The sequence below is a fragment of the Sorex araneus genome, chromosome 2 (assembly GCF_027595985.1).
Source record: "Sorex araneus isolate mSorAra2 chromosome 2, mSorAra2.pri, whole genome shotgun sequence".
In the NCBI taxonomy this organism is placed as follows: domain Eukaryota; kingdom Metazoa; phylum Chordata; class Mammalia; order Eulipotyphla; family Soricidae; genus Sorex; species Sorex araneus.
Window position 1 is genome coordinate 358,050,551 of NC_073303.1, and position 27,109 is coordinate 358,077,659.

The 27,109-nt window shown below is 49.4% G+C and overlaps 1 protein-coding gene across 4 annotated transcripts in view; it reads right to left on the bottom strand.

Moving 5' to 3' along the window:
• DYM (dymeclin) overlaps nucleotides 1-27,109 on the bottom strand; it is a 292,576-nt gene that overhangs the window by 90,844 nt on the left and 174,623 nt on the right. For all 4 annotated transcript variants that reach the window (XM_004616126.2, XM_055127709.1, XM_055127710.1 and 1 more), the window contains one exon: nucleotides 3,691-3,793. In XM_004616126.2, the coding sequence (XP_004616183.2) occupies nucleotides 3,691-3,793 (103 nt within the window). The remainder of the gene's footprint in view (nucleotides 1-3,690; nucleotides 3,794-27,109) is intronic.

The window sequence follows — 27,109 nt, forward strand, 5'->3', positions numbered from 1 at the left end:
TCACTGTGCTGACTTTTATGAAGTCTTGATAGAAAGACACCAAAGCACGGCCAGCTCCGTGGGGCCTCGTGGGCTGCCCCTTGGAGTCTGCAGTGCTCCAGGCCCTCCGGACATGTCTACAGTTTCTGTCTCCGTTCCCCCGAGCCAGCGGGACAGTGCCTCATTCTCGAGAACTTGGCGGAGGGTTCCCGAGATATTCATACAAACATGGCCGCACAGAGCTGCTTAGACTTCTGTTTTTATAGTTTGCATTTTGCTTCCTAGGTCGTTACTCAATTGATTTGTGAATTTTACAGCAGAATGAGAATAAACATTTTCTGAATAAACTGAGAAACCTCCAGATAGACTGAGAGACCTCTATGCGTTACAGTCAAGAGAAAAACATGACCCTAGTTCTAAGTACTTATACAAACTCCTTGCTGAAAGTATACCTCAGGGATCCTCCGAAACAGTCAGGACCCTTTGCTTTTCCTCTTCCGCCCTTAACAAACAAATGGCCCACAGCACTAGTCCAGGACGCAGGATTTCATGTGGCTGCTGGCAAAAACACTTATGCAAACTTTCTGGGGAAGCAGAAGGGAGGGACCTATTTTATTTCCCCAGTTAATGGCCAGTTTGAAAGGCCGGCTAAGAGAGCACGGCTTCAAATGTGCAATCACACAAAGTGTTACGGGCCTGGGAACGGCCACGGGGACACTCATTACTGGGTGTGGACAGATGACGGGGCAGTGCTGGCTCTCCAGGCCCCAGCGGCCGTCGCTTCCCGGACCCAGCACCACACACGCACCTCAGTCAAGTCCCAGGGAACATCACGAACCCACGTGGAAAATGACACCAATGAATGTTAAAGGGGGCCCTGCCGATGGCAGGTTCCAAGCGGAACTTCCTAAAGAAAGGAAGATGCTAACTTAAAATTCATCTTTACTACATGAAAATTTCATGCAAGACCCCTAAGAACGGGCAAAGTTTAACAGTAGAATTTAATACTTCTGTTACAAGCTCAATTGTCCTTTCACTGCAAGTATTATTATTGCCCATTTGGGAAAAAAAAATCCTATCAGTTTTCTGGTCTCTGATGCCTTGGAATTGTCTCAAGGGGAACCTCAGGCAGGCCTGTGTGCAGTCGGCACTGTTTGGGGAGGCGCAGGTACATCTGCTGGCGCGGGGGATTATCAAAACCATCAACTCAGTTTTTATCTTTTGGGGGATAAATGAAATCGGGATTTTACATAAATCAAGATGATAATTATACGAGTCACAAAACAAGGGCTAGAGAGATAGTACATCATGCGGCCAGCCCAGGTTTGATCTCTGGCATCCCATTTGTTCCCTAAGCTCTGCCAGGAGTGACCCCAAGTTGGGTGGAAGCCCTGATCGTTGATGGGTGTGGTGCAAAAATGAAACCAAAACCAAAGGAAAATCACAAAACATGCAGAGGGAAACACTCATCCCCATACCACTCTGTGCAGACAGAATGAAATTTTGTGAGTGGTGTTGTGTGTGTGGTGTGTGTGGTATGTCTATGTGTGTGTGGTATGTGTATGTGTATGTGATGTGTGTGGTATGCATGTGCGTGTTATGCATGTGTGTGTGGTGTGTGTATGTGGTATATGTGTGTATAGTGTGTGAGATATATGTGTATGGTATGTTTATGTGTGTGTGGTGTGTGTGGTATGTGTGATATATGTGTGTGGTGTGTGTTTGTGGTGTTTGCACACAGTTTGTGTGTGTGTAAGTGTGGTATGTGTGAGGTGTGTGATTTGTGATATGTGTGGTATGTGTGAGTGTGGTGTGTGTGGTGGGTGTGTGATATATGTGTGTGATGTGTGTGGTGTGTGTGTGGTATGTGTGTGAGTGTGGTATGTGTGTGAGTGTGGTATGTGTGTGTGGTGTGTGAGTGTGTGTGATATGTGTGGTGTGTGTGTGAGTGTGGGGTATGTGGGGTGTGTGTGGTGTGTGTGTGTCTTCTGCGGGAGGTGGTGACGATGGCCCATCCCTGGTTGTGAGCCATTCCTGGCCCTGAGCTTAGGAGTGATCTCGGTGGTTCGGGAGACGCTGAGCACTGTCGGGGATGGCCACAGCAAGCGCCTCAGCTCCTGTACTATCTTTCAGGGCTTATTTCTTTTTCCCAGAGAAAAAGGACTTTGGAAGCTGAGGTGACAAGCTGAAACTTCTTACAGCCAGCAGCCAGAGACAGACTCTCACACACCCAGACAGGCGGGAGTGACACCGTGCGGGCGAGGCTGCTCACAGCTCCTCTGGGCATCGGCAGTGATCTAAAGGGGTTGCCACCAGGCTTCCTCAGACCAGGAAGAAGAGGGAAACACACCACAGCGGCTCCGGCTGGCACACACAGCCACGACCAACTCACACTGCAAACTTTCCCAAACCGTTTCACTGGGTTGCTGTCTGCAGAAAGCCAATTTAGCAAGGTCCTTACTACAGGAGTGACCGGCCCGTGCGGCTTAGACAAGAACGCCTTTGGCACCGGCCCCGCCCCGCCCGCCATCAAGCCCCACTCCAAACTTCAGAAGAAACCCCCCTGACGGGCACTGTCTCGGGAACTCCCGGGCGCCCTGCCCGCTACCCTGCACCGCTCACCTCTGCCCTGCTCCAACCACCCGACCGCTCTAGGAAGTGGGCGGGGCAAAGGTGGCAGGATAGCACCGTCTGCTGCTGACCAGGCTGGCGAGACCAGAGTGGCCGCTGACCTGAAGCAGCGGTCACCGGCAGCCCCTGCCAGGACCTAGAACAGGGCCTGGGTCGGGGAGGGAGGCGGGCTCTGAAGGGAGGAAGCCCGGCCGAGAGCAAGCGGCATCAGCAGTGGAGGAAGGAAGCAGAGCCCAGCGGAGGGAGAGAGGGAGGAAGAGGAGGCCACTCTGGGACCAGTGACCTTCCACCCCAGGTCTGCGTCCTTGGCGGCACCCAGGTGGGCGCTGCGGGCATTCCCTGGGAGCTGACGGCTTCTGTCGATTAGAGTGCATTTCCTGACTAAGGTAATAAGATTCATAATTATGAATGATTAATAATTACAGCTTTAGAGTTGACTCTCTTCAATCTCCTGTTTAATAGTTCTTCTTTTTAAAAAAGTTCCCCTTGATTCAAGATGTCGCTTTTCTATTTGAACACTGGAGCTTTCTCAGGCACCGAGATCACAGTCAGATCTTGAGGACAGTGCTATTAATGAACTTAGCAATTAAAGAAAAGCATCTCTATACATCTGCAATTTACCATTTTAATTTCATGTGTATGTTTACAAAAATAAAATGACAATAAAATGTAGTTACTGTTTTGTTTGCATGCTTTTTGGGTCACACCCAGCAATGCTCCTACTTCTGGGTTTGCAATCAGGAATTACTAATGGTGGTGCTCTGGGGATCATATGGGGTGCCAGGGATTGAACCTGGGTGGGCCGCATACAAGGCAAATGCGTTCCCCACTGTACTATCACTATGGCCATGCAGTTCCTTTTTGTCGTTTACTTTTTCTTCTATTTTTTTTAAATTATTTTATTTTTAAAAATTTTATTAAACTGTCATGACTTAAGAAGTTATTCCTCTCTGAGTGTTAGATGAAATGTCCAGACACCAATCCCACTGCCAGCGTCAACTTCCCGCCACCCGTGTCCCCGGGCTCTCTCCCAACCCTACAGAAGGAGAGCCTTACGGACTGGGTAAGGTCGCTACTTACGTAATCTGGTAGAGGGACATCACTGGAACTCAAGGAACCTCGTAACGACTGTGTGGCTTGTTCCAGAACTTTGTTGTGCTTTTTGGAGAGCAGGGAAAACAAACTGAAACGCAGACAAACAAGTATGTTAGTGTCCAATCCCATTCGCCAGAACCAACCGCTCCTCTCCCAGACCTTAGGCAGTTCCACAAACGCTGATTATTAGAAAACATACTTGCTCATGCCCATGTTAACTGCAAGAATAACAATACACCAAACAATCAATCCATTAAAAATATGGTATTTAACAGATGAAAAGCTCATTTCCAACAGGGGTGGGGATATTTTCAGAGGATCACTGCTGTGAGACCAGAGAGAGAAACGGACAGACGGAGGAAGCCTGGGATTCACATGGGCTCAAGCAGACTCATCTACAATAGCAGTGATCTAAAATCATATCGATTTCTCATCATAAAAGTGAGTTTGATTAGATAATTTCTCTAGTCTAATTTAGCCTGTGAATTATAGCTTTACATTCTTAAAAAAGAATAAAACATGCCTGATTTTGCCACAAAATCATCATGCCCTTTTTCTTGAATACTAACTGCGTTAATCTTTATATAAGTTTCATGTAATGGTGACAGTCCATATTTTTGCCAAAATAGGAGGTGTGTGGGGGGGTAAAACCTGTAACTTTTATACACTGAAACAGACAACGCATGGTAAGATTTGTTTCTAATGATGGACTATACTGAACAAGTCTCCCGCTACAAACAATTAAAAACTGGCTGGAACAGATAGAAAAAAAAAAAATCTTTTCAGAGGCACAAGCCCAACGCAAGCACAGGAGTCTGCTCGCCAGAGGCAGACAGCTCCTCCTGGCTCTGGGGTACACCCTGTGTGATTTCCAAAGGGGGAAAAAAGCTCATTTACATTAATTATAAATGGACTAAATCCACCAAGTAAGGGGCAGAGATATCTGAACTGGATAAAAAAGCTAGGACTACGCCATTTACCAAAGTCACTTGTAAGTTGAAAAGTGCAGATAAATTAACTGATTTATCTGATTTACTGAAAAGTGCAGTAAAATCACGCACACACACGCGTGCACACACACATACAGACACATGCACACACACATGCACACACACATGCACACACACACACACACACACACACACACACACACACACCCCACTATATCTATGTAAGTATTAACCATCACAAAGCTGGAGCGGCAATTAAGAACAGAATGTGACTATTAGAAATAGATTTTATAATGATGGAAAAGTCAACTCGGGGCTAGGGAGGCAGTTCAAAGGACTGGAGCAGGCGTTTGCATGGGACAGTCCTGGTTTTGGGTTTCAACCCCCAGCACTGCAGAGTCCCTGGGGCATCACAGAGCACCGAGCTACAAGCACCCTCCTGGCAGAGCCAGCGACTTCCCACACAAGCCCAAAGGTCAGTTCGCCAGGAGAAAGCCCACGAATGTGCGCCTGTCCACTAGCAGGGCTCCAGGTCCGCACGGGATATGCTACAGTAGCTGCACTGCGGCCAGGAGACAGAAGAATGTCCTCTTGGCCTCCTAAGATTAAGGCAAGCCTGAGGCTTCAGAACAGTCTCCAGTAAGGGCTGCAGAGAGAGTGCAACACCCCCCCACAGTCCCCTGGGCCCCACCAGGAAAGACCCTGAGCACAGCGGTGTGCGGCCTCTCACCCACCACAAACCTCTGAGGTATAAGCTGTAGTAGGCTCTTAAATGCTAAATATAGTAACACCCAGTGCTCCTTAGTGATACTCCTGCACAAAGAACACGGGTTTGAACACAATGCACAGTCTCTAATGATCTCCCGTAGAGAACTTCAAACACTCCACGTACTGCACGTGAGACGCTTCTCGGGGTCTTTTCCACACAGTGCGACTGAGCAGCTCGCCAAGTACTCAAGAGACAGGGCTTCTGAGTGCTCTTCCAAATTGTTTATTTTCCCCACTTTTCTTGAGGTACTAAGCTCTAACACGGATAACGACAGTTTGGTGCACACAGCGTCCCAATGCCACTCTCACCAGCACAGCCCCCCTCTCCAACGTTCCAAGACCCCAAGTTTTAGCTGACATTATCTGAGACACTGTTTTCCCTCAGCTCTTACTGTGAATGCTAGATGTGACATAAAGGAAAGATGACAGAGGTGATGAATGTTCTCTAAATCTGCACTCACAGATAGGAAGAATAATAAGTGAAACGATTACTTAAAGAATAGGGGCTGGAGCGACAGCACAGCAGGTAGGGTGTTTGCCTTGCACACAGCCGACCCGGGTGTGATTCCCAGCATCCCATATGGTCCCCCGGGCACCGCCAGGAGTAATTCCTGAGTGCATGAGCCAGGAGTAACCCCTGAGCATCGCTGGGTGTGACCCAAAAAGCAAATTAAAAAAAGAATTACTTAAAGAATACATGTGAAATAATGATACCGAGAGGTACTGGACAGAGTCCTTAGAAATGGAACAGCTCAACAAAGCGTCTCTGAAGGCGACAACCCTTAGTAAGCCGGGTGCTGGGGAGGCAGACCGGTCTGCTAGCAGGAGACGAGGGAAGCCATTTCCGAAGGTGAGCCTGGACCTTGAGAAGCCTGCAGGGGCGGGGCGGGAAGGGGCGCTGGGCGAGGGGAGGCTGAGGAAGGGGAGCGGGGATTTGTTAGGTGCTGAGCAGATGCTGGGAGGGCGGCTGCATTTTCCGCAACCCTTCTCTTTCTCCGGTTTCTCCACTGGAGGCGAGGTTTCGCTTTTCCATTTGAAGTTAAAAGAAATTGTAGCACTGTAGCACTGTCGTCCTATTGTTCGTGGATTTGCTCGAGCGGGCATCAGTAACGTCTCCATTGTGAGAGTTGTTGTTACTGTTTTTGGCATGTCGAATACGCCATGGGGAGCTTGCCAGGCTCTGCCGTGTGGGTGGGATACTCTCGGTAGCTTGCCGGGCTCTCCGAGAGGGGCGGAGGAATTGAACCTGGGTCGGCCTCATACAAGGCAAAAGCCCTACCCGCTGTGCTGTCGCTGCAGCCCTAAAAGTAATTAGGACTTTTATTTGGACTTTTATTTTTGAGCCATCACATTTTCTACTCGCTCCCCTGACTCACCGACACCGGACTGCCACCAGTTTACTGAATATGGTTCCAGAGATGCTACACACATCAAGACATGTCTATGAATGTGTGACCCCCCCCCACACACCCCTTTTGAAATTCCATGAAGTAGGTGCTCTTCTCCCCTCTCATTCCCCACATCCTCTGTTCAACATTTACCCAATGCCCATTACTGGTACCTCAGCAGACAAACAGCCACAACCTATAATTAATCACTGCAAATGCTTCCAGATTCTCTATTATAAATAGTGCTTCAGCGAACACTCTCGGACCTAACAGCATACAGGAGACAACTGGTAGGCTAACTTGAAACAAAACTGCAGAACAAACAAATACCTGAACATAAAACTGAACTGCAGGAGGTGAATACATATTTCAGTGTGAGGGATTTTGTAGGCGATAAAAGAATAAAACAGTTAAAAACATGTCTGGATAATGTAAAAGCTGGAAATGCACAGGAGAGAGTTTACTAAGAGTCTTCTCATTTTAATACATTTTCTGTAATAAATGAAATTTCAAACTTTTCTGCTGCTGATAGAACTTCGGTGGTGGATTCTAACACCGGCCATGGAATGGACGCTCAAATGGGAAAGGAAAGCAAAAGATCTGTGGGGAAAAGAGGGGCTCTTGGTGGGAATGAAGAGGAAGGCCACCGCACACCGGGCTTCACCCCAATACTGAACCACGAGAAGCCGAGAGCACCTTCAGAGAAGCACAGCGGGAGCAATGCATGAACACAACGGCCGTCACCAGCCTAAGAACATGATGAAATGTACCCAAGGAGTTAAAGCAATAAGGATTGGAAATGTAGGGAAGAGAAGACTACCAATAACACAGAACTAACTTCCTTCCTTCCTTCCTTCCTTCCTTCCTTCCTTCCTTCCTTCCTTCTTCCTTCCTTCCTTCCTTCCTTCCTTCCTTCCTCCCTCCCTTCCTTCCTCCCTCCCTCCCTTCCTTCCTTCCTTTTCTCTCTCCCTCCCTTCCTCCCTTCCTTCCTTCCTTCCTTCCTTCCTTCCTTCCTTCCTTCCTTCCTTCCTTCCTTCCTTCCTCCCTCCCTCCCTTCCTTCCTTCCTTCCTTCCTTCCTTCCTTCCTTCCTTCCTTCCTTCCTTCCTTCCTTCCTTCCTTCCTCCCTCCCTCCCTCCCTTTTCTCTCCCTCCCTCCCTCCCTCCCTCCCTCCCTCCCTCCCTCCCTCCCTCCCTCCCTCTTCTCTCCCTCCCTCCCTTCTTCCCTCCCTCCCTCAGTCCCTTCTTCCTTCCTTCCTTCCTTCCTTCCTTCCTTCCTTCCTTCCTTCCTTCCTTCCTTCCTTCCTTCCTTCCTTCCTTCCTTCCTCCCTCCCTCCCTCCCTCCCTCCCTTCCTTCCTTCCCTCTCCCCCCCACCCCCGAAGGGAAGACTAACAATAACAGAGAACCAACCCACCTTATTACCTTCCCTCCCGCCTCCCTCCTCCACTCAAGGCTTGGGAAGAGAAGGCTACCAATAAGACAAAACTCCTCCCTCCCTCCCTCCGGTGAACTTCAATCTATTACATTCTTCAGGTCTTTCAGGCCTAACGTTCAAAGGGCCCTTTCCTGATTGTGGTTTCTGCCACCTGGCGAGGGGTCATGACAGCTGGCTGACGTGAGAACAGATGATTTCAGGTTTTTCACTTCTGGTTTTTCACTGTGACCAAGAACCAGAGAATTCACACCGTAATTCTGTAATTCTACTACAGCCGTAGTTCTACTAATTAATACACTTTTTTAAAGTCATGTAGTGTTCAACTTCCATTGCTCCACTTCAAATTCTAGTTTTGGTATTCATTTGGCATTTTTAAGGAAAAAGAAGCTACATTAAATAAGATAACCTGCAAATTACTACGGAAAGTAACCTTTTCACTGCAGGTAGTGGCCCTAGTTTAATGCCAGCCAGAGAACGCAAAGACCCAGAATGCTTCTATGTGAAGAGAAAATTCTGATTTTAAAAATAAGTGGCATTCCTCTGGGTGCCTGCTTCCAGGACCAAGAAGGGTCACCCAAAAGGGCATATGCACACCATTATTCGTCACAGCACTTGGTACAACAGTTAAGAGATGGAATCAGCCTCAGTGTCCAGCAGCAGAAGAGTGGATTATGAAGATGTGTTTATATACACAATGGAACACCACGCAGCTGCAAGGAGCAACAAAACCATGCCATGTATATAATGTAGTTGAAGGCCATGCGGGGGAAGGGAGTTGCGGGCTGAATGAGGGCTAGAGACTGAGCACAGTGGGCACTCAACACCTTTATTGCGGGCCGTAGAAGCTAAATAGAGAGAGAGAACAGAAGGGGATGCCCTGCCACAGTGGCAGGGTGGGGTGGGGGGAGATGGGATTGGGGAGGGTGGGAGGGATGCTGGGTTTACTGGTGGTGGAGAATGGGCACTGGTGAAGGGATGGGGTCCCGAACTTTGTATGAGGGAAGCATAAGCACAAAAGTGTATAAATCTGTAACTGTACCCTCAGGGTGATTCACTAATTAAAAATAAATAAATTTAAAAAATATATAGAAATGAAAAAAAAAAACCAAGCCATGTGCTGCAACTCAGAACTAGTGGGAATCACATGAAGTGAAATAAGCAAAAAGAAGAGCAAACACAGGATGATCTCACTAATCTGCAGTATGTAGAAAAACTGAACATAAGAGGAGGACCATGTCACTCGACCCTGAAGCATAGGAAGGAGGACAGAGAGGGACAGTAACTGAGGGGGAGCAAGAAGCAGCAGACAGGAGTAAGCGGGGCAGGGATCAAGGGCCTCTCTGCCGGTGGCACGAGTGGTCGAGCTGTACCCAAACAGCACTGAAAGCAGGGGACCCAAACCACGACAGCCAGACTCCACGCTGTGCAGTGGGGCGGCACCGGCCCGTGGGAAAGTGGAGGGGAGAGTGGGTGAGGGGCTGAGGCTGCCAGCCTCCAGCTCAACCAGGATCCCTTTGTCGATCGCGGCTGCCTTCGCTAAGAAGCCAAACGAACTATGACACCGTTGTAAGAATAAAAGATCTAAGGAAATGGAGACAGAAACTGCAAGTGAAATTCACTTCAAGCTTACTACACCTCAGCCAGGACACAGCCGCAAGAAGGCAGCGGGGCCTACGCAGAGACAGGCTCCGGGTCCCTCTGTGTGTGCGACTGCATCACAGAGCAGCTTAACACTCAACAGCCGAACACAACCTATATTCTGAAGAATGGAATAAGTGAATACAATGCCGAATGTCTGTGCAATGTCGGGTAAATCTCAAAAACAAACACATGTGAGGAAGAGAACAGGAAGACAGGACGGGGGGTGGCGCACTGGCCTTGCATGTGGTGCTGCTGTGAGCGGGTTTGGATCCCGACACGGCACACGGTCCCCTGGGCGCCACCAGGGGCAACTCCTGAGCACAGAGCCAGGAACGGCCCCTGAGCATCATGGGATGCGGCCCCCAGCGGAAAACCCAACAAACAACAAGGGAGTTCTACAAGGGGACCCCCGGGGAAGGGAACAGGGTCGCCATACTTGTGCAGTATTTCAGAAATGCAAAACCAGGATCAAGACAGCTGAAATAATAAAGCACACGAGGAAATGATAAACACTACACTCAGGGCAACCATTTCTCTGAGCAAAAAAGGGAAAGGAAACAGGATTAGGAAGGGAGGGAGGGAGGGAGGGGGGAGAGAGGGAAGGAGGGGCAGAGGGAGGGAGAGAGGGAAGAAGGGAGGGAGAGAGGAAGGAGGGAGAGAGGGAGAGAAGGTGTGGAGGGAGGGAGGGAGGGAGAGAGGGAAGAAGGGAGGGAGAGAGGAGGGAGGGAGGAAAGGAGGTGCAAAGGGAGGGAGGGAAGAAGAGAGGGAAGGAGGGATGGAGAGAGGAGGGAAGGAGGGAGGGGCGGAGGCAGGGAGGGAGGGAGAGAGGGAAGAGGGAGGGAGAGGAGGGAGGGAAGGAGGGGCGGAGGGAGGGAAGAAGGGAGGGAGAGAGGAAAGAGGGAGGGAGGGAAGGAGGGGCGGAGGGAGGGAGGGAGAGAGGGAAAAGGGAGGGAGAGAGGAGGGAGGGAGAGAGAGAGAAAGAATATATGGGCACATTTTAACATTTTTGCTTACACTTAACCAAGACATAGGAAATCCACACTTCCCTCTTCTTATTTCGGGACGGGGCACATGCTGAAATATCACATATTGTGAATAAGCTCTAAAGTGAGCCCGGGGCCTCTCCTCAGCCTCCGAATCAAGCAAGCACCGCCACTGGCCCCCCGTTGCCAAGGTCAGGAGCGAAGGGAACAGGCGCGTGCAGTGACACTGGACCGTCCTGAGGGCGCGTGGGCTGCTGAAGGCGGGACGAGCCGGCAAGACAGACAGACGGCAGCGGAACACAGCCCTGGCCTGGGGGAGCACGGTGAGCGGAGCCTGGGCTGGTGGGCCCCTGGCCCCGAGCAGCCCTGTCCTGCGGGCACGGGGGGCGCGGGCTCCTGGACACTAGCCGAGGAGGGTGCCGCGAGGCGGACACGTGGCAGTGGACACTCTCCAAGAGGGATGCGGGAAGGGAAATGGGGGCGGAAGGCGCAGAGCCCCCGAGGACGTGCTTGCTGAGTACCCCTGAGCACTGTGGGCATGGCCGCAAACAAAAATAAAATTAGGAAATGAAAACTAAGCTGCCAGGCGGTTCTATATTCCTGTTAGCATCCAACACATGACTGTGATACTTAAACCTTTGGCCGTTTGGGGGTTCTACTCCGTGTGGGGGCTATCCCTGGCAGTGCTCGGGGCTCAGTCCTGGCTTTGTGCTCAGGAGTCACTCCTGCAAGGCTCGGGGGCCTGATGTGGTGCTGGGGGTCCCACCCGAGCCGGCCACGCACAAGGCAAAGGCTTCAGCCCCTCTAGCCTTCGCCCCACTAAAGGCAGCCCAAGCACGGAGAACTTCCCACACGTCCCCCCGCCAACTCCCTGCGCAGCGTGAGCCCCCCAGAGACCACCAGAGACCCGCCCAGACGACACACAGGAGAGGAAGAGGAGTGAGACCGAGGCAAGCCAGGGGGGAGAGGGAGACTCCCAAGCGGAGGGACACGAGTCAGGTGACGGAGCCCCCGAAGCCGGGGCCAAGGCCCGCATGTGCACCTGAGAAAGAAACACCTGGAAGCAGAAATGAAAAATCCATCAGAAAAGTCGGGAGAGAAATTCCAAGGACTTTCCCAGAAAAGGGAGCAGGAAAGAGAGAGGTGGGACCATGGGAAACAGCCACCGCAGAGCCAGCCCACGACAGTCTGACCCGCGTTTTAAGAGAAGAAAAGGAAACGGGGGGTGGGGGTGGGGGGAGAGGATGACGATACTCAAGTTAGTCTAAGCAAGTGCTCAAAATGAAAAAGGACAATTCTCAAAATGACAGAGTCCACCGAGAACCCAGATAATAGTGTGTGGGGGGAACCTGAGTGACACCCTCTCTGTGCACGCAGCCGCGCGCTGGCTGGAGGCACGACGGCGGAGAGAGGAGAGCAGAGCAAGGGGGAGCAGGGCGAGGCCCTTGGTGCAGGAGGCGCCAGGCAGCCCCGCAGGACGGAGAGCCAGGAGAGTGGACGCAGGTTCCTGAGCCCTCCCGGATTTTCACTCTGGGGCAGAGATGACCGTACAGGCGGCGTAAGACAAACCGTCTGAGGGGGAAATGTGACGACAGCCCTTGACGCTGGCTATGAAACGAGGACCACGTGGGGTGCTGGGACTCGAACTCGGGTTGGCCACGTGCAAGGCTAACGCCCTAGCCACTGTGCTATCGCTCTAGCCCCTACTCGGTATTTTAAAACATCGATCTGTGTGTGTGTGTGTGTGTGTGTGTGTGTGTGTGTGTGTGTGTGTGTGTGTGTGTTTGGTGCTGCACCTGACACCCCAGGGGACCATGTGGGGAATGAGCCTGAGTTGGCTGTGTGCAAGGCAAGTGCCCCACCTGCTGTACTATCGCTCTAGCCCCCATGTCTTTGCTCTTTTTTCATTTTCTTTTTGGTCACATTCGGTGATGCACAGGGCTACACCTGGCTCTGCACCTGGCGGTGCTCAGGGGACCGTATGGGATGCTGGGAATCGAACCCGGGTTGGCCGTGGCCAAGGCAAACGCCCTCCCCGCTGTGCTATTGCTCCAGCCCACTTTCCTATGTCTTCACATAGAACATGTTTCTTTTTCTTTTTCTTTTTTTTTGTCCCTCTCACTCCTGTGCCTCTCCTTCTGTCTATTCCGAGAAGCCCAAGCAGACCAGTGACTGACTGCCAGGGACAAAAATTCAGCCAGGTGGGATTAGGAGTGAAGGTTGAAAAGGCGAAGGGACAAAGGGACAGGTGGTTCTGACAAGTGTGGCTAAGTCCACAGATTAAAATACCTCAAATACAATAAAAAACCAGCAGTCTATGAAGATTAGAGCCAATCTGGCTCGTGTCATGCCAGCAGCACACTGTCTCGGTCTCGTGCAATATACTAGGAATAGTGATTTCCCGTATTTTCCCCGATCAAATACTATTGCATATGCAGTTTTATGCTACCACATAGTGATATGTATGATAAAGACACAGATCTTGTAGGCACGTGTGCATATTACAAAACGTGGGTTCTCCTCGAATATTAAATTCATTTAAGACTTAGGATTACAAATAACAAAGACTTAACACTAACACTTCTACAGTGTTCCACTTACAATAGGTCTAAAATAAGCACATCACTAATCATTTGCTGGCTTCTTCTTTTCCACATTTCTTACTCAGTATAAGTGGAGATGTCAATGCTGCTTTGTGAAACTGGAAATAAGGTGATAATGTACTTTTAGTTAAAAAAATCTTATTTCTGAGGCCCTATATTTAAAATGGACATGACTAACTACATAATTATCTTTGCTGAGGACACTGACATTTACGGAAAGAAACAAGGTTAGAGCAGAATGAACTGCCCATTCATTCCCACTTAATTGACTTAATAAGCATAAGCATTGCTTTATATATATAATAATTAGGTTAAAATTCATTTCCATCCAAGGACAAGTGCTAAAATGGAGCTGATTTTATACTATAGAATACAAAGTAAGAAACCTCAGTCCTGACACTTTGCTAATGCTAAGTAAAGGTTCATTAAAACGGAAACGTTTAGTGGATAACAGTAATAGAATAATGCACAAAAGGATGTGTCCCTCAGCAAGCTGAATGCTGCATTAGAACTGATTGCTTCAAATTTCAGCACTCAAAAGCAAACTCTGTAGCTCATCTTCAAAGCCTTGAAAGGAAAATATACAAAGACAAGTATCCATAAAATCTCCTAAGAAGTTTCCACCCAAACCAGGCTGTGAACTACAGTCTAGAGGCTCCTTCTTGCCAACACCCCCACAGGGTATCTTAGCAACGTCATCGTTACAGGGGCCCAGGAAGCACCCCCTGTACCAGGTGATCTACCTCATCATAGGGCAGTTATGCCTCAACAACAGAATGACACGGAGAGCTGAAAATAACCAGCTGGGCAACACGGCCAACTAGTCAACCCAAAACTTCCTTTTAAGAATACTGAAATTGGGCCGGAGCGATAGCACAGCGGGTAGGGCGTTTGCCTTGCACTCGGCCGACCCGAGTTCGATCCCCGGCATCCCACATGGTCCCCCAAGCACTGCCAGGAGTAGTTCCTGAGTGCAAAGCCAGGAGTAACCCCTGAGCATCGCTGGGTGTGACCCAAAAAGCAAAAAAAAAAAAGAATACTGAAACTGGCCAGGGATGTAGCTCAGTGGAGAGAATCTGCTTCGCATCTGTGAGGTCAGATTTCTGGCACCACCAAAAAAAAAGAAATCAATGCCCAAGCAAAGTTGGGAATAGCCCCCAAGCACTGAGCCAGGACCAGCTACGAGCACCAAGGGGTGTCCCCCAAACCGACCAACCAAAACATTAGATCAATAATGATGATGATGATGATGATGAAAATAATAATAATGCACACAACTCAGAGACTAAGTTTCCCTCATTAAAGTAACAGAGTCAGGAGGGCAGAGAGAAGGCTGAAAGAGGAACAAAAACTTTTAACATAATGCCCTGCAGGGCCGGAGAGAGGGAGCTAGAGAGGTGGCACCGGCTCTGTCCCACGTGGCTCTGTCCCACTGGGAGTGGCCCCGAATCCGAGCCTAGATGGAAAATAAAACTACGAATTGACAAGCAGACATATTCTGAAAATAAGAGAATGCAGGACCTGTCGGCACGTGACCTGAGAAACAACTGATCAAAAAGTAGGAGCAAATTCTGCACCGCAAGATATACAGTGACCAGAATACAAAGACTATCCACAGAATGGGAAAGGATATTTACACAATACCCATCAGATAAGGGGTTGATATCAATGGTATATAAAGCACTGGTTGAACTCTACAAAAAGAAAACATCCAACCCCATCAAAAAATGGGGCGAAGAAATGAACAGAAACTTTACCAAGGAAGAAATACGAATGGCCAAAAGGCACATGAAAAAGTGCTCTGCATCACTAATCATCAGAGAGATGCAGATCAAAACAACCATGAGATACCACCTCACACCACAGAGACTGGCACACATCCAAAAGAACAAAAGCAACCGCTGTTGGAGAGGATGTGGGGAGAAAGGGACCTTTCTACACTGCTGGTGGGAATGCCGGCTAGTTCAGCCCTTTTGGAAAACAGTATGGACGATTCTCAGAAAACTAGAGGTTGAGCTCCCATTTGACCCAGCAATACCACTGCTGGGAATATATCCCAGAGAGGCAAAAAAGTACAATCGAAACAACATCTGCACATGTATGTTCATCGCAGCACTGTTTACAATAGCCAGAATCTGGAAAAAACCCGAATGCCCCAAAACGGATGACTGGTTGAGGAAACTTTGGTACATCTATACAATGGAATACTATGCAGCTGTTAGAAAAAAGGAAGTCAAGAATTTTGTAGTTAAGTGGATGGGCATGAAAAGTTTCATGCTGAGTGAAATGAGTCAGAAAGAGAGAGACAGACATAGAAAGACTGCACTCATCTATGGTATATAGAATATCAGAGTGGGAGACGAATACCCAAGAACTGTAGAAATAAGTACCAGGAGGTTGACCCCATGGCTTCGCGGCTGGCCTCACGTTCCGGGGAAAGGGCAACTCAGAGAAGCGATCACCAACTACATTGTAGTTGAAGGCCATGTGGGGGAAGGGAGTTGCGGGCTGAATGAGGGCTAGAGACTGAGCACAGCGGCCACTCAACACCTTTATTGCAAACCACAAGAGCTAATTAGAGAGAGAGAACAGAAGGGAATGCCCTGCCACAGTGGCAGGGTGGGGTGGGGGGGAGATGGGATTGGGAAGGGTGGGAGGGACGCCGGGTTTACGGGTGGTGGAGAATGGGCACTGGTGAAGGGATGGGTTCCCGAACTTTGTATGAGGGAAGTATAAGCACAAAAGTGTATAAATCTGTAACTGTACCCTCACGGTGATTCTCTAATTAAAAATAAATAAATTAAAAAAAAAAAGTAGGAGCAAAATAAGAGTCTGCCATCAGCCAACAGAAAATTAACTTTATTTTTCAGAAAGTCATTCATACAAAAAAGTATTTTAGTGAAGCACTGTAGCACTGTCGTCCCGCTGCTCACTGATTTGCTCAACTGGGCACCAGTAACGTCTCCATTGTGAGGCTTGCTGTTAGTGGTTTTGGCATATCAAATACGCCACGGGGAGCTTGCCAGGCTCTGCCGTGCAAGTGGGATACTCTCAGTAGCTTGCCTGGTTCTCTGAGAGGGATGAAGGAATCGAACTCAGGTTGGCCACGTGCAAGGCAAACGCCCTACCCGCTGTGCTATCGCTCCAGTCTTAGTGAAGCAAAACAGTTAAACATTTTTTTTATTTAAAAGAACTGTGAGGGGGTTGGAGCAATAACACAGCGGGTAGGGCATTTGCCTTGCACATGGCCGACCCGGGTTCGATTCCCAGCATCCCATATGGTCCTCTGAGCACTGCCAGGAGTAATTCCTGAGTGTATGAGCTAGGAGTAATCCCTGTGCATTGCTGGGTGTGACTCAAAAAGAGAAAAAAAAAAAAACCTGTGAGGAGCAGGCCTAGAGAGAGTACAAGAGTAAAGTGCTTGCCTTGCATGTAGTTGAACCAAATTCAATCCTCAGCATCCCATGTGGTCCCCCAGGCACTGCCAGGAGCAATTTCTGAGTGCAGAGCCAGGAGTAAGCTCTGAACATCGCTGGGGGTGACCCCCAAACAAAAAAGTGCGAAGATAGTGACAGAGAGGGAGACAGAGAGAGACACACACACACACAGAGAGAGAGAGAGAGAGAGAGAGAGAGAGAGAGAGAGAGAGAGAGAAAGAATAGACTTCTCCAAGAGCAGAAAAAGTCAAAGTTCTCATTTTTCATCTTTACACAATTTAATGGGGAACATCTCTAAGAAGTGGACACATGAAAAAGAATTATTTTCCTGGACGGAGACATGGTACAGGGTACAAGGTGCAGTGGGCTCCAGTTCCGCTTCCGGCACCAAATGGTCTCCCGAGCACTGCTGAGGGTCATTGCTAGCATAGAGCTGGAGCGAGCCCCACTCCAGCACTGCCTGGCTCGGCTCAAACCCACCACACCAAATTTTCTTGGCGCTGGCGTGATAGTGCAGTGGGTGGGGCCCGTGCATATTCCACGCCCGGCATCCCAGACAGTCCTGCAAGCACCTCTCAGAGTGATTCCCGAGTGCAAAGCCATGAGTAACCACTGAGCGCCACCAGGTATGGCCCCAAAATGAAACAAAAATAGTTTTCTTAAGCAGATTTTTTTCCCAATTTTGTCTAAATTTGGGTCAAAGGTGCAATTTGGCAAGAGTGACCTGATTAAGTAAATTTTAAAGTTGGTGATTTATCACAAAAGACTGCTTATTTACTTCTAACTTACTTTTATGCCTCTTTATAATATATTAACAATGTATACATCAACTCCAGTATAATGAAAGGCTTAAAGTACTTTTCCATTAATATCCAATTCTAAGGGCTGGAGCGATAGCACAGTGGGTAGGGCGTTTGCCTTGCACGTGGCCGACCTGGGTTCGATTCCTCCGTCCCTCTCGGAGAGCCCGGCAAGCTACCGAGAGTATCTCACCCACACGGCAGAGTCTGGTTAGCTCCCCGTGGTGTATTCAATATGCCAAAAGCAGTAATGACAAATCTCACAATGGAGACGTTACTGGTGCCCGCTCGAGCAAATCGATGAGCAACGGGATGACAGTGACAGTGATGCAATTCTAAAGACCTTTAACTGAGTGAAAGCTTCCGAGCATTTTCCCTTCTCTGCAAGAAAACACATTCTGCAAAGGATAGACCTCCTGTCAAGGAAGCAAGGCGGGCTGACTCCGTCGCCCTTTCTAAGTCCCTGGAGGAAACCACGTGCTACGCAGGCACCCGACAGAACTGCTTGAGAGTCTGCAGGCGATGCCCCCAGTCGGCAAGGTCACGGCTGGAAGCCGGGAGAGCTCAGGCGGGAAAGGGGGCCGTCTCGGAGAGCGACGGGTGAGTCAGATGAACCAGCGGCCTAGAAACGGCCATCACGGGTCGTAAGACACTTCTGAGTGCAAAGAAGTTTCCTTCCTGGAAACCCACCCAATGGTCTATCCTGGGAACATCCGACTTCGCCATGTGGCCGCAGGAAATGTGGCCCTGATAACTGTTCAGAGAACGCCACCGAACGCCGGCTGGGAGCCCAGGCGACCAGGAAGGCACCTCCCAGCTGGGAGAGAACTAACTAGAACTTAGGTGTCTCTTCTTGCTCAGACCTCCATCTTAATTTAGCAACTGTAATTAGTCTTTCTGAGGGCTATAGAGACAGGAAGTCTTAATTGGAATTATAGGCCTTTACAAGTCAATGTCTTTTTCAACTTCTGCCAGCCTTGTTACGATGAAAAATATTTCAATTTGTCAAAACTCTGTCCTTCAATTTCAACTTCCTTTTAACCTTTACAGATTTCACTGCTAATCTGTATGTGCTCTGCACGTTTTAAACATGCCTCTTCCTTTATATGCTGCTTACGTATTTTTACCATTTCTTCTGCACACCATTCCAGGACTCAGGTGCCCATTTCTCTGTTCAACTCCCTTCCAAATGCCTCTTGTATAAACACTGAGTTCTTTCCCTGCCTCATCTTCTCTTCCTTTTTTTTTTGGTTCTTTTTGGGGGGCAGTGGGGGGGGAGGGGGGTTGAGGCCATACTCGGCGATGTTCTGGGGTTACTCCTGGCTCTGCACCCAGGGATCTCCTGGTCGGCTCGGGGGATCATATGGGATGCCAGAAATCGAATCCAGGTTGGCTGTGTGCAAGGCAAGCGCCCAACCTGCCGTATACTCATATTCCCACTAAAATAACACCCGCTGGCTGATTTCTGGGATAAATCATAACTTCCAGTTGAAGTTTAGGGACACTGTTTAGAACAACCGAGAACCCACACGTGCGATTCCGAATCGCCTCCTAGGATGCCTAACCTGCAAAGACCTGCGGGCCCAGCACAGCCGACTCAGGAAAGCGCCCAACGCCGTGCGGGCCCAGCACAGCCGACTCAGGAAAGCGCCCAACGCCGTGACAGCCCCACGTCTTGTTATTTTAGTCTGAGACAGAACAATTCTCCTCGAGCTCATTTATCATCCTCCCTAGCTGAAGCTCCCACACAATAAAAGTGATAGAGAAGAGGAAATGAGTCTGGGAGCCCGTGGAGACGGGAAGTGGAGGGGACCCAAACCAGAGACGGGACCGGCGACAGGCACCCCCGAGGCACTAAGGAAAAGGCGCAGGGAGGAAGAAGAGAGAGAAGAGTCAAACACCGTCAGGGTCTGAGACCCTCAGAAAACTCCAAAACCCGGGAAAGCCTCTTATCCAAAACGCTCCGAGGCCCCGTTCGAGGTGGGGCTCCCCGGAAACATACTTCTGCTATCTGGGAACGCTGTGGCGCTCGGCGGCTCTCAAGGACACGCGATAAGAGGCCTCGTTCCACGCGCCCGGCGAGGCCGCCGTCCCTGCCACGTCTCAGCTGGTTTCAAACAAGAGAGTCTATTACGCCAGGAACCAAAAGATTTCTTTTTTTCCTTTTCTTTCTTTCTTTTTTTTTTAAATTTTGGGTCACACCCAGCAATGCTCAGGGGTTACTCCTGGCTCTGCACTCAGGAATTACTCCTGGCGATGCTTGGGGGACCATATGGGATGCTGGGAATCGAACCCGGGTCAGCCTCGTGCAAGGCAAATGCCCTACCCGCTGTGCTATTGCTCCAGCCCCTTCTTTCTTCTTTTTTTAGGAACCAAAATATTTCTGATGTGACCAATGACAATGTTTTTCTTTAATACACACGGACCCCCTGAGAGCGTAAACCACAGTAACCCTCGGGAGGGCCAGTGGCGGTGTCAGCTTAGAACCCGACTCTTCCCGATGACTACCCATACCACGGAAAGTCGCTGTGAGACCCTCGCCACCTTCAGACAAAGCGACAGCTGGGCTGCAGTGGAGTATCGCTGGGTTAGAAAGGATCCCCTGTTTCCTGTCCGGCCACGGGCAGCCCCGCGCGCCCACCTTCCTCCCGAGCCAGCGGGGAAAGTCAGGCTTTGGGCCCCCTCTGCTGGCTGCAGCTGCGGCTCGGCCCTTTCTCCCAGGCTGCCGGCCCGAGGCACCCCTCAGAAGACAGCCTCAGGCACCGGGTGCGTCCCTGGAAGCTTCCAGATGCAGTCCTGCCCCCCTCCGTGAGTGTCGAGGGCCTGACAAGCAACACTGAACTTGACCAACCAAGGCTGTAGGGAGCCGCTTTCCTAGTCTGGCTCTCATTTTCTAGTCAGACAGCCTGGCTCTTCTGATCAAACAGAGGCTGGTAGCAAGGTTGCCACTATGGTCACCATTTGTTTCTCAATAGCCTATGCCTGTAACAAAATGTCAATCTGCATTTGTATGTGGGTCCAGACACCATTTCCCCCCAGCAGAGAGGTATAAGTATTGTAACTGCCAGTAGAATACACTCTCTTCCTCCTTCTTGCTTTCTGGCTCTGTGTCTGTTCATTCGGCTTCGCCCCTCCTCAGTCGCACCCCCCCCCCCCCCAGCCTCCTGCAGACTCTGCTTCCCACTGAGACAGATTCCAACCGCTGTGGGCCTCCCGCCCCGACTCGGGACAGGCCTGCGAGGCGCAGAGGGTGTGCGCCAGGCCAGTCTTCTCCGACAGCGGGCCGGGTTAGCTTATTTGGAAGTTTCCTAACAGGACGATGACAGTTTAAAGTTCCCCTGATGTGTTTCCACATTTGGCTCCCAAGACACAAGGCACAAGTCACACTGGATGAGCCTTTAGGTCAGTTAGGAACTAGAGACACTTTGTTACCTCCCGGGAGGTGAAAGGTACCGCCTGGGGTGTGCCTCTAGCAGACCCAGGCCAGGGGGGAGGTGGGGACACTAGAGAAATCAGTGTAGAGCATCGTTCATGGGTGGCTGGGGTGGGGGCGAGGGGGTGGGGGGCCGCTGGCACCGGCAGTGACAGAGAAGGGAGCTGGGAGGCAGGACCGTGTGCTAGTTCTGTTTGACAGCACATCCCTACTACTCCCTGTTCCAAACTGCTCAGTGATTGTGCTCTTCCGTATTTACATTGGATGCTCTCTCACTGCCTGCCAGCACCTTCTGCAAGACAAGAGGAAACGTTAGGCAAAGATCCTTTATTTAAAAACACAAATCTGTTTTATGTTCTGCAGCTTAAATTTCTTTTACAATTTAAGCTAGGGAGGCCAGAGAGACAGCACAGCAGGGCGGGCACTCGCCTCGCATGCAGCCAACCTGGGTTTGATCCCTGCCAGCCCATCTGGTCGCCCCAGCCCGGCCAGGAGTGATTCCTGAGCACAGAGCCAGGAGTAAGCCCTGAGCACCACCAGGTGGGCCCCCTCCGCCCCCCATCCAAAGACTTATGCTAAAGTGGGTTAATACATTCCTTACTTTTAGCAAACTCCTAAGCGATCATTCGCCCACAGCCTAAGTTAGTGAATTCCCACTGACTTTTGCATAATAGATGTATTTATTTGTCAAGGGGTCTGTCTGTGGAAGACTGAAAACATGAGCTCCAGTCTGATAACAATACTATTTAGACAGATACAAACAGTCTGGGTCTAAAGAATCTAATCTGTACAGACAAAAAGTAAATATTTATTAAGCTAGATATACAAGTCTATCTTTGCAGGGAAGAGACATTTGTTTCTTGATGGAAGATAAACTGTTATCTAAATTATGGACAATTTTTATTCAAAGTGAAGTTTAAAGACTGTGTTCCTTTTGAAAACACAAAAACCAAAGACATCACTGCTATCTCTGTTCTCTAACAGTGCATTCGCCGTTGTTTTTGGGGAAGGGAATGATATCAAAGCATTGAAGTAGAGAAACTGTTAAAATGAACGCAATTTCTCAATTATGCATTGCTAGGCTTTTAATGACATTACAAATGGAAAATGGCAACATTTTCAAAATGACAAAGTAGCCTTGGTTAAAATCTCGCCACAGGAAGTTTAGGAGTGGATGAGAAAGATCGCAGAGACTGTACCCTGGCTCTATTCCTGACCAGGACCAGCAGAATCATTCTCTGCATGACTCCCCAGATGCCACAGGGAGGGACCCTTAGCAGAGAGCCAGAAGTAGTCCCTGTGTGGCCCCATGTGGCCCCAACCCCCCAACCCCTCCAACTTTCTTTTTAAAAAAGGGGATTTAGAGGAAACAGGACCCACGCATGTGAATTTTAACTGCGTAAGTTAAATAACTTGTTTCCCTTGCTGCCCGAGACTCGGTGGCCAGACTCCAAACTAGGCAGGCACTGACTTTCCGGCTGACAGATGACAATACCCTTGCTTGTGACATTACAAAGAGAACTTTAGGGTCACCGAGACCAACTTGTGCTGAAGTACCGGCCCTCTGCTTCCAAGCCTCATGTGCTCTTAACATGGGTAACGATGATGGCGGGATCCTTCCTAAACAAGAGCTTGATGGTTAAAGGCGAGGACCAATGTCAAAGCCCTTCACAGGAAGCTTCTGGAAAAGGGCCCCAGCTGACTCCAGATGACCATGTTTTAGAGACCTGCAGGCCTGTGATTCCCTGGTTACTCACTGTTACAACTCTCCAGGCTCTACTGTGTTAGTACTGAATCTGGGGTTTTTCTGGGGGGGAGGGTGTGGCGAGAGGGCGCAGGGTTGACTCCTAGCTCTGCACTCAGGGATCACTCCTGGAAGTGCTTGGGAAGCCATACGTGGTGCTGGGGATTGAGCCCTGGTCAGCTGTGGGCAAAGCAAGCGCCTGACGTGCCAAACTCTGGCTCTCGGGGTGCGGGCAGACACAGCACGCGCTCACAGTGCTCCCCCGGGAGGGGCCCACTGGCCGCCCACTCGTTCTGAGTTTCAAAGAACCACTGCAGATGCTACGTCACCAACCTGAGCACAGTGCCTCAAAGCCAGGTGTCCTGGGATTAAAGAAACGTGTTTGGGGGGGAAGCCCAGTGTGGAAGGTGACAGGCTTTTCTGGGAGAACCTGAAAGCAAACAGCGTGCTTACACACCCCGGGGCATGCCGCAGCTCTGAGGTACCTAGGGGCTGCACTGACTTTCTGATTCAAAATCCTGGATTTTAATAGAGTTAATTTCTGTTTCATCTCGACCCCCAGTGAAGTGAACATTATTCTGTTCAATCAGAGACAGAGCCTGCAGCTTCTTCCTTTTTTTTTTTTAATGAATCACCGTGAGGCACAGTTACAGACTTACAAACTTTTCTGCTTACGCTTCAGTCATACAATGATCAAGTAACCATCCCTCCACCACCGATGGTCCCAGCATCCCTCCCACCACCCCCACCCGATTCCCCCACCCCATCCTCTGCTCCTTCCTCTGTGGCAGGCGGATTCCCTTTTACTCTCTCTCTCTCCTTTAGGGTGTTGTGGTCTGCAATGCAGATATTAAGTGGCCATCATGTTCGGTCTAGAGTCTACTTTCAGCACGCATCTCCCATCCCGAGCGGGTCCTCCAAGCATCCTTTACTTGGCGGTCCCTTCTCTATCTGAGCTACCTTTTCCCCCAGCATGTGAGGCCGGCTTCTAAGCTGTGGAGTAATCCGCCTGGTCCTTATCTCTACTATCCTTGGGTGTTAGTCTCCCATTCTGTTACTTTATATTCCACAAATGAGTGCAGTCCTTCTATGTCTGTCCCTCTCTCTCTGACTCACTTCACTTAGCATCTCTACAGAGACTTTCATTCATCTAGGATAGAGCCTTAATTTACTCTGTGTACAACGTGGGCTAGAAGCATGCAGATTTTATGCATCATTTTGAGAAACGAATATCTGGTTCTATTGACTTTCCTCTCCCCATTTTTTGTTTGGGTGGTTTCATTTTCAATACTGGACTTTACTTTATCCTTGTTTCCTTGTTTGGATTTGTTTTTTCTAGTTTCCTTGGACGGAAGTATCAGGGGTGTTCCCTGCACCCCTCTGAGACACTGTTTCAGTGGCCTCCTGCACTTTCCAATCTGCTCTATCTGCTTTCTTCTGCTGGGGTGTGGGGGCTTGGTGGGGGCTCTGGATCACAACCAGGCAGTGATCAGTAGTGACCCCTGGTGGTGCTTGGGGGCCGTTTGTGCAGGGCAGAGCCTTAAACGGATCAGCTGCATATAAGCCAAGTGTCTGACCTCCTGTACTCCCTCTCCAGCCCAAAGTTGTTGTATTTTCACTTGGTTTAAATTACTTTTAAAATTCCCTTTGGGGGCCAGAGCGATAGCACAGTGGGTAGCGCATTTGTCCTGCATGTGGCCAACCCAGGTTTGATCTCTGGCATCCCATTTGGTCCCCCGAGCACCACCAGGAGAATCCCTGAGTGCAGAGCCAGGAGTGACCCCTGAGCATCACCAGGTGTGACAAAAAGAAAAAACACCAAAAAAATTCAAAAAACAATAAAATTTCCTTCGAGTTCTCCCTTGACTCACGGGCTATTCTGAAGAACGGTACTTGGTTCTGGAATACTCCGGACGGTTTCCAGGGCAGCTTTCTATCACCGATTCCCGTGACAGCTACTTGGTGAGTCAGAGGACATGCGTTCCACGACTAGAATCCATTCGCACAGACTGAAATTTGCTGGAGAGCACAAAATATTTCAAAATACATACTCTCACGTGCAAATGGGAGGGCGGGCTTGGCGGCTACTGGCTGAAGTGTCTATGAGAGCCCAGTAGGCCGGGGGCCAGAGAGAACAGATGCAGACAGAGGTGCCCGTCCTGCATGCGCCAATCCTGGATCTTGGCACCACACATGGCACCCAAGTCCCACCAGAAGTGACCCCTGAGTGCCACCGAGTATGGGCTCAACAACGAAGTTGATGAAGGCCTCAGGGAGGCGCTCTACGTCAGCGACATTCACGTCCGTTTCTAGAAATTACTGAGAAAACCCCAAATATAATTTCAGATGTGTCTATTTTTCCTCCAGATTTCGTCCCTTTTTTTTTTTTTTTTTTGCTTTTTGGGTCACACCCAGCGATGCACAGGGGTTACTCCTGGCTCTGCACTCAGGAATTACCCCTGGCGGTGCTCAGGGGACCATATGGGATGCTGGGAATCGAACCCAGGTCGGCCGCGTGCAAGGCAAATGCCCTACCCGCTGTGCTATTGCTCCAGCCCCTGTCCCTTTTTTGTTGGTTTGTTCCACGTCTCTGGAGCCCTCTGATGTACCCGGTGAACACACACTCGGGATTCTGACAGTCCTCTTGACAAACGACTCCTTAGTCCTGACGCAGCGTCTTTCTTCCGAGCCAGGCTCCGTGCTCCGAGTTCATTCCTGCTTTTGTCCGGCTTGAGCTCCCGGTGAGGCTGGTGATTCTGTCATTCTGCCGGCAGCTTTCAGTCTGCCCCCAGCAGGTCTCCCCTTTTCACAACTGAGCTTTTCTCTCTTCTGATTCTACTTGTTGGCTTATTAGCTACAACTCTGAGCAGTGGTCGGGAAACTCAGACCAGAAATCACAACCTTCGGGTAGTTCATCTTTGCTCGCCGTCTCCGGGACTTGGTTTCTCTTGTTGCCTAACGCAGGGTCCTGAAAACCACCTTTCCCTAGTCCGGCCTGTGTTTATTCCTCTCGTTCCAGTGGAAGCATAAATCCAGTCTCTCTCTACTAAGAAGTGAACAGTGATTTTAACATTTACATGTAAAAGCTCACTTTAGAAGTTTTGTAAAGAAATTGAAGAACAGTGGAGAAAACCAAAATACCTTTTTTTTTTTTTGACTTGGAAAAAATTTCTATTTTTATTTTGGGAAAGCTGTTGAAAACGTAAGTCTTCCTAGATTTTTTTAAAAAAAATTTTATTAGAGAATCACTGTGATGTACAGTTACAAATTTACGAACTTTTGTGTTTGCATTTCACTCATACGGTAATCGTTTGCCCATCCCTCCACCAGTGCCCATTCACCTCCACCAATGATCCCAGTATCCCTCTCACCACCCCACCCCATCCCCCACCACCCCACCCTGCCTCTGCGGCAAGGCATTCCCTTTTGTTCTCTCTCCTGTTGGATGTTGTAGTTTGCAACAGAGGTATTGAGTGGCCTTCATGTTCGGTCTATAGTCTACTTTCAGTTCGAATCTTCCAACCCGAATGAGTCCTCCCAACATCCTCTACTGGGTGTTCCCTTCTCTATCTGAGCTGCCTTTTCCCCCAGCAAGTGGGGCCTGTTTCCAAGCTGTGGGGAAGATCTCCTGGTCCTTATCTCTACTACTCCTGGGAGTCAGTCTCCCACTCTACTATTTTATATTCCACAGATGAGTTCTATCTTTCTATGTCTGTCTCTCTCTTTCTGACTCATTTCACTTAACATGATACTCCCCATGTTGATCCACTTATATGCAAATTTCATGATTTCATCTTTTCTAACAGCTGCATAGTATTCCATTGTGTAGATGTACCAAAGTTTCTTTAACCAGTCATCTGTTTTTGGAGATGATTTTTTCCAGATTTTGGCTATTGTAAACAGTGCTGCAATGAACATACAAACGCAGATGTCATTTCTACTATACCTTTTTGCCTCTCTGGGATATATTCCCAGGAGTGGTATTGCTGGGTCTAATGGGAGCTCAATTTCTAATTTTTTGAGAATCGTCCATATTGTTTTCCAAAAGGGCTGAACCAGTCGGCATTCCTACCAGCAGTGAAGGAGAGTCCCTTTCTCCCCACACCCACGCCAACACCAGTTGCTTTTGATTTTTGGGATGTGGGCCAGTCTCTGTGGTGTGAGATGATATCTCATTGTTGTTTTTGATCTGTGTCTCCCTGATGATTAGTGACGTAGAGCATT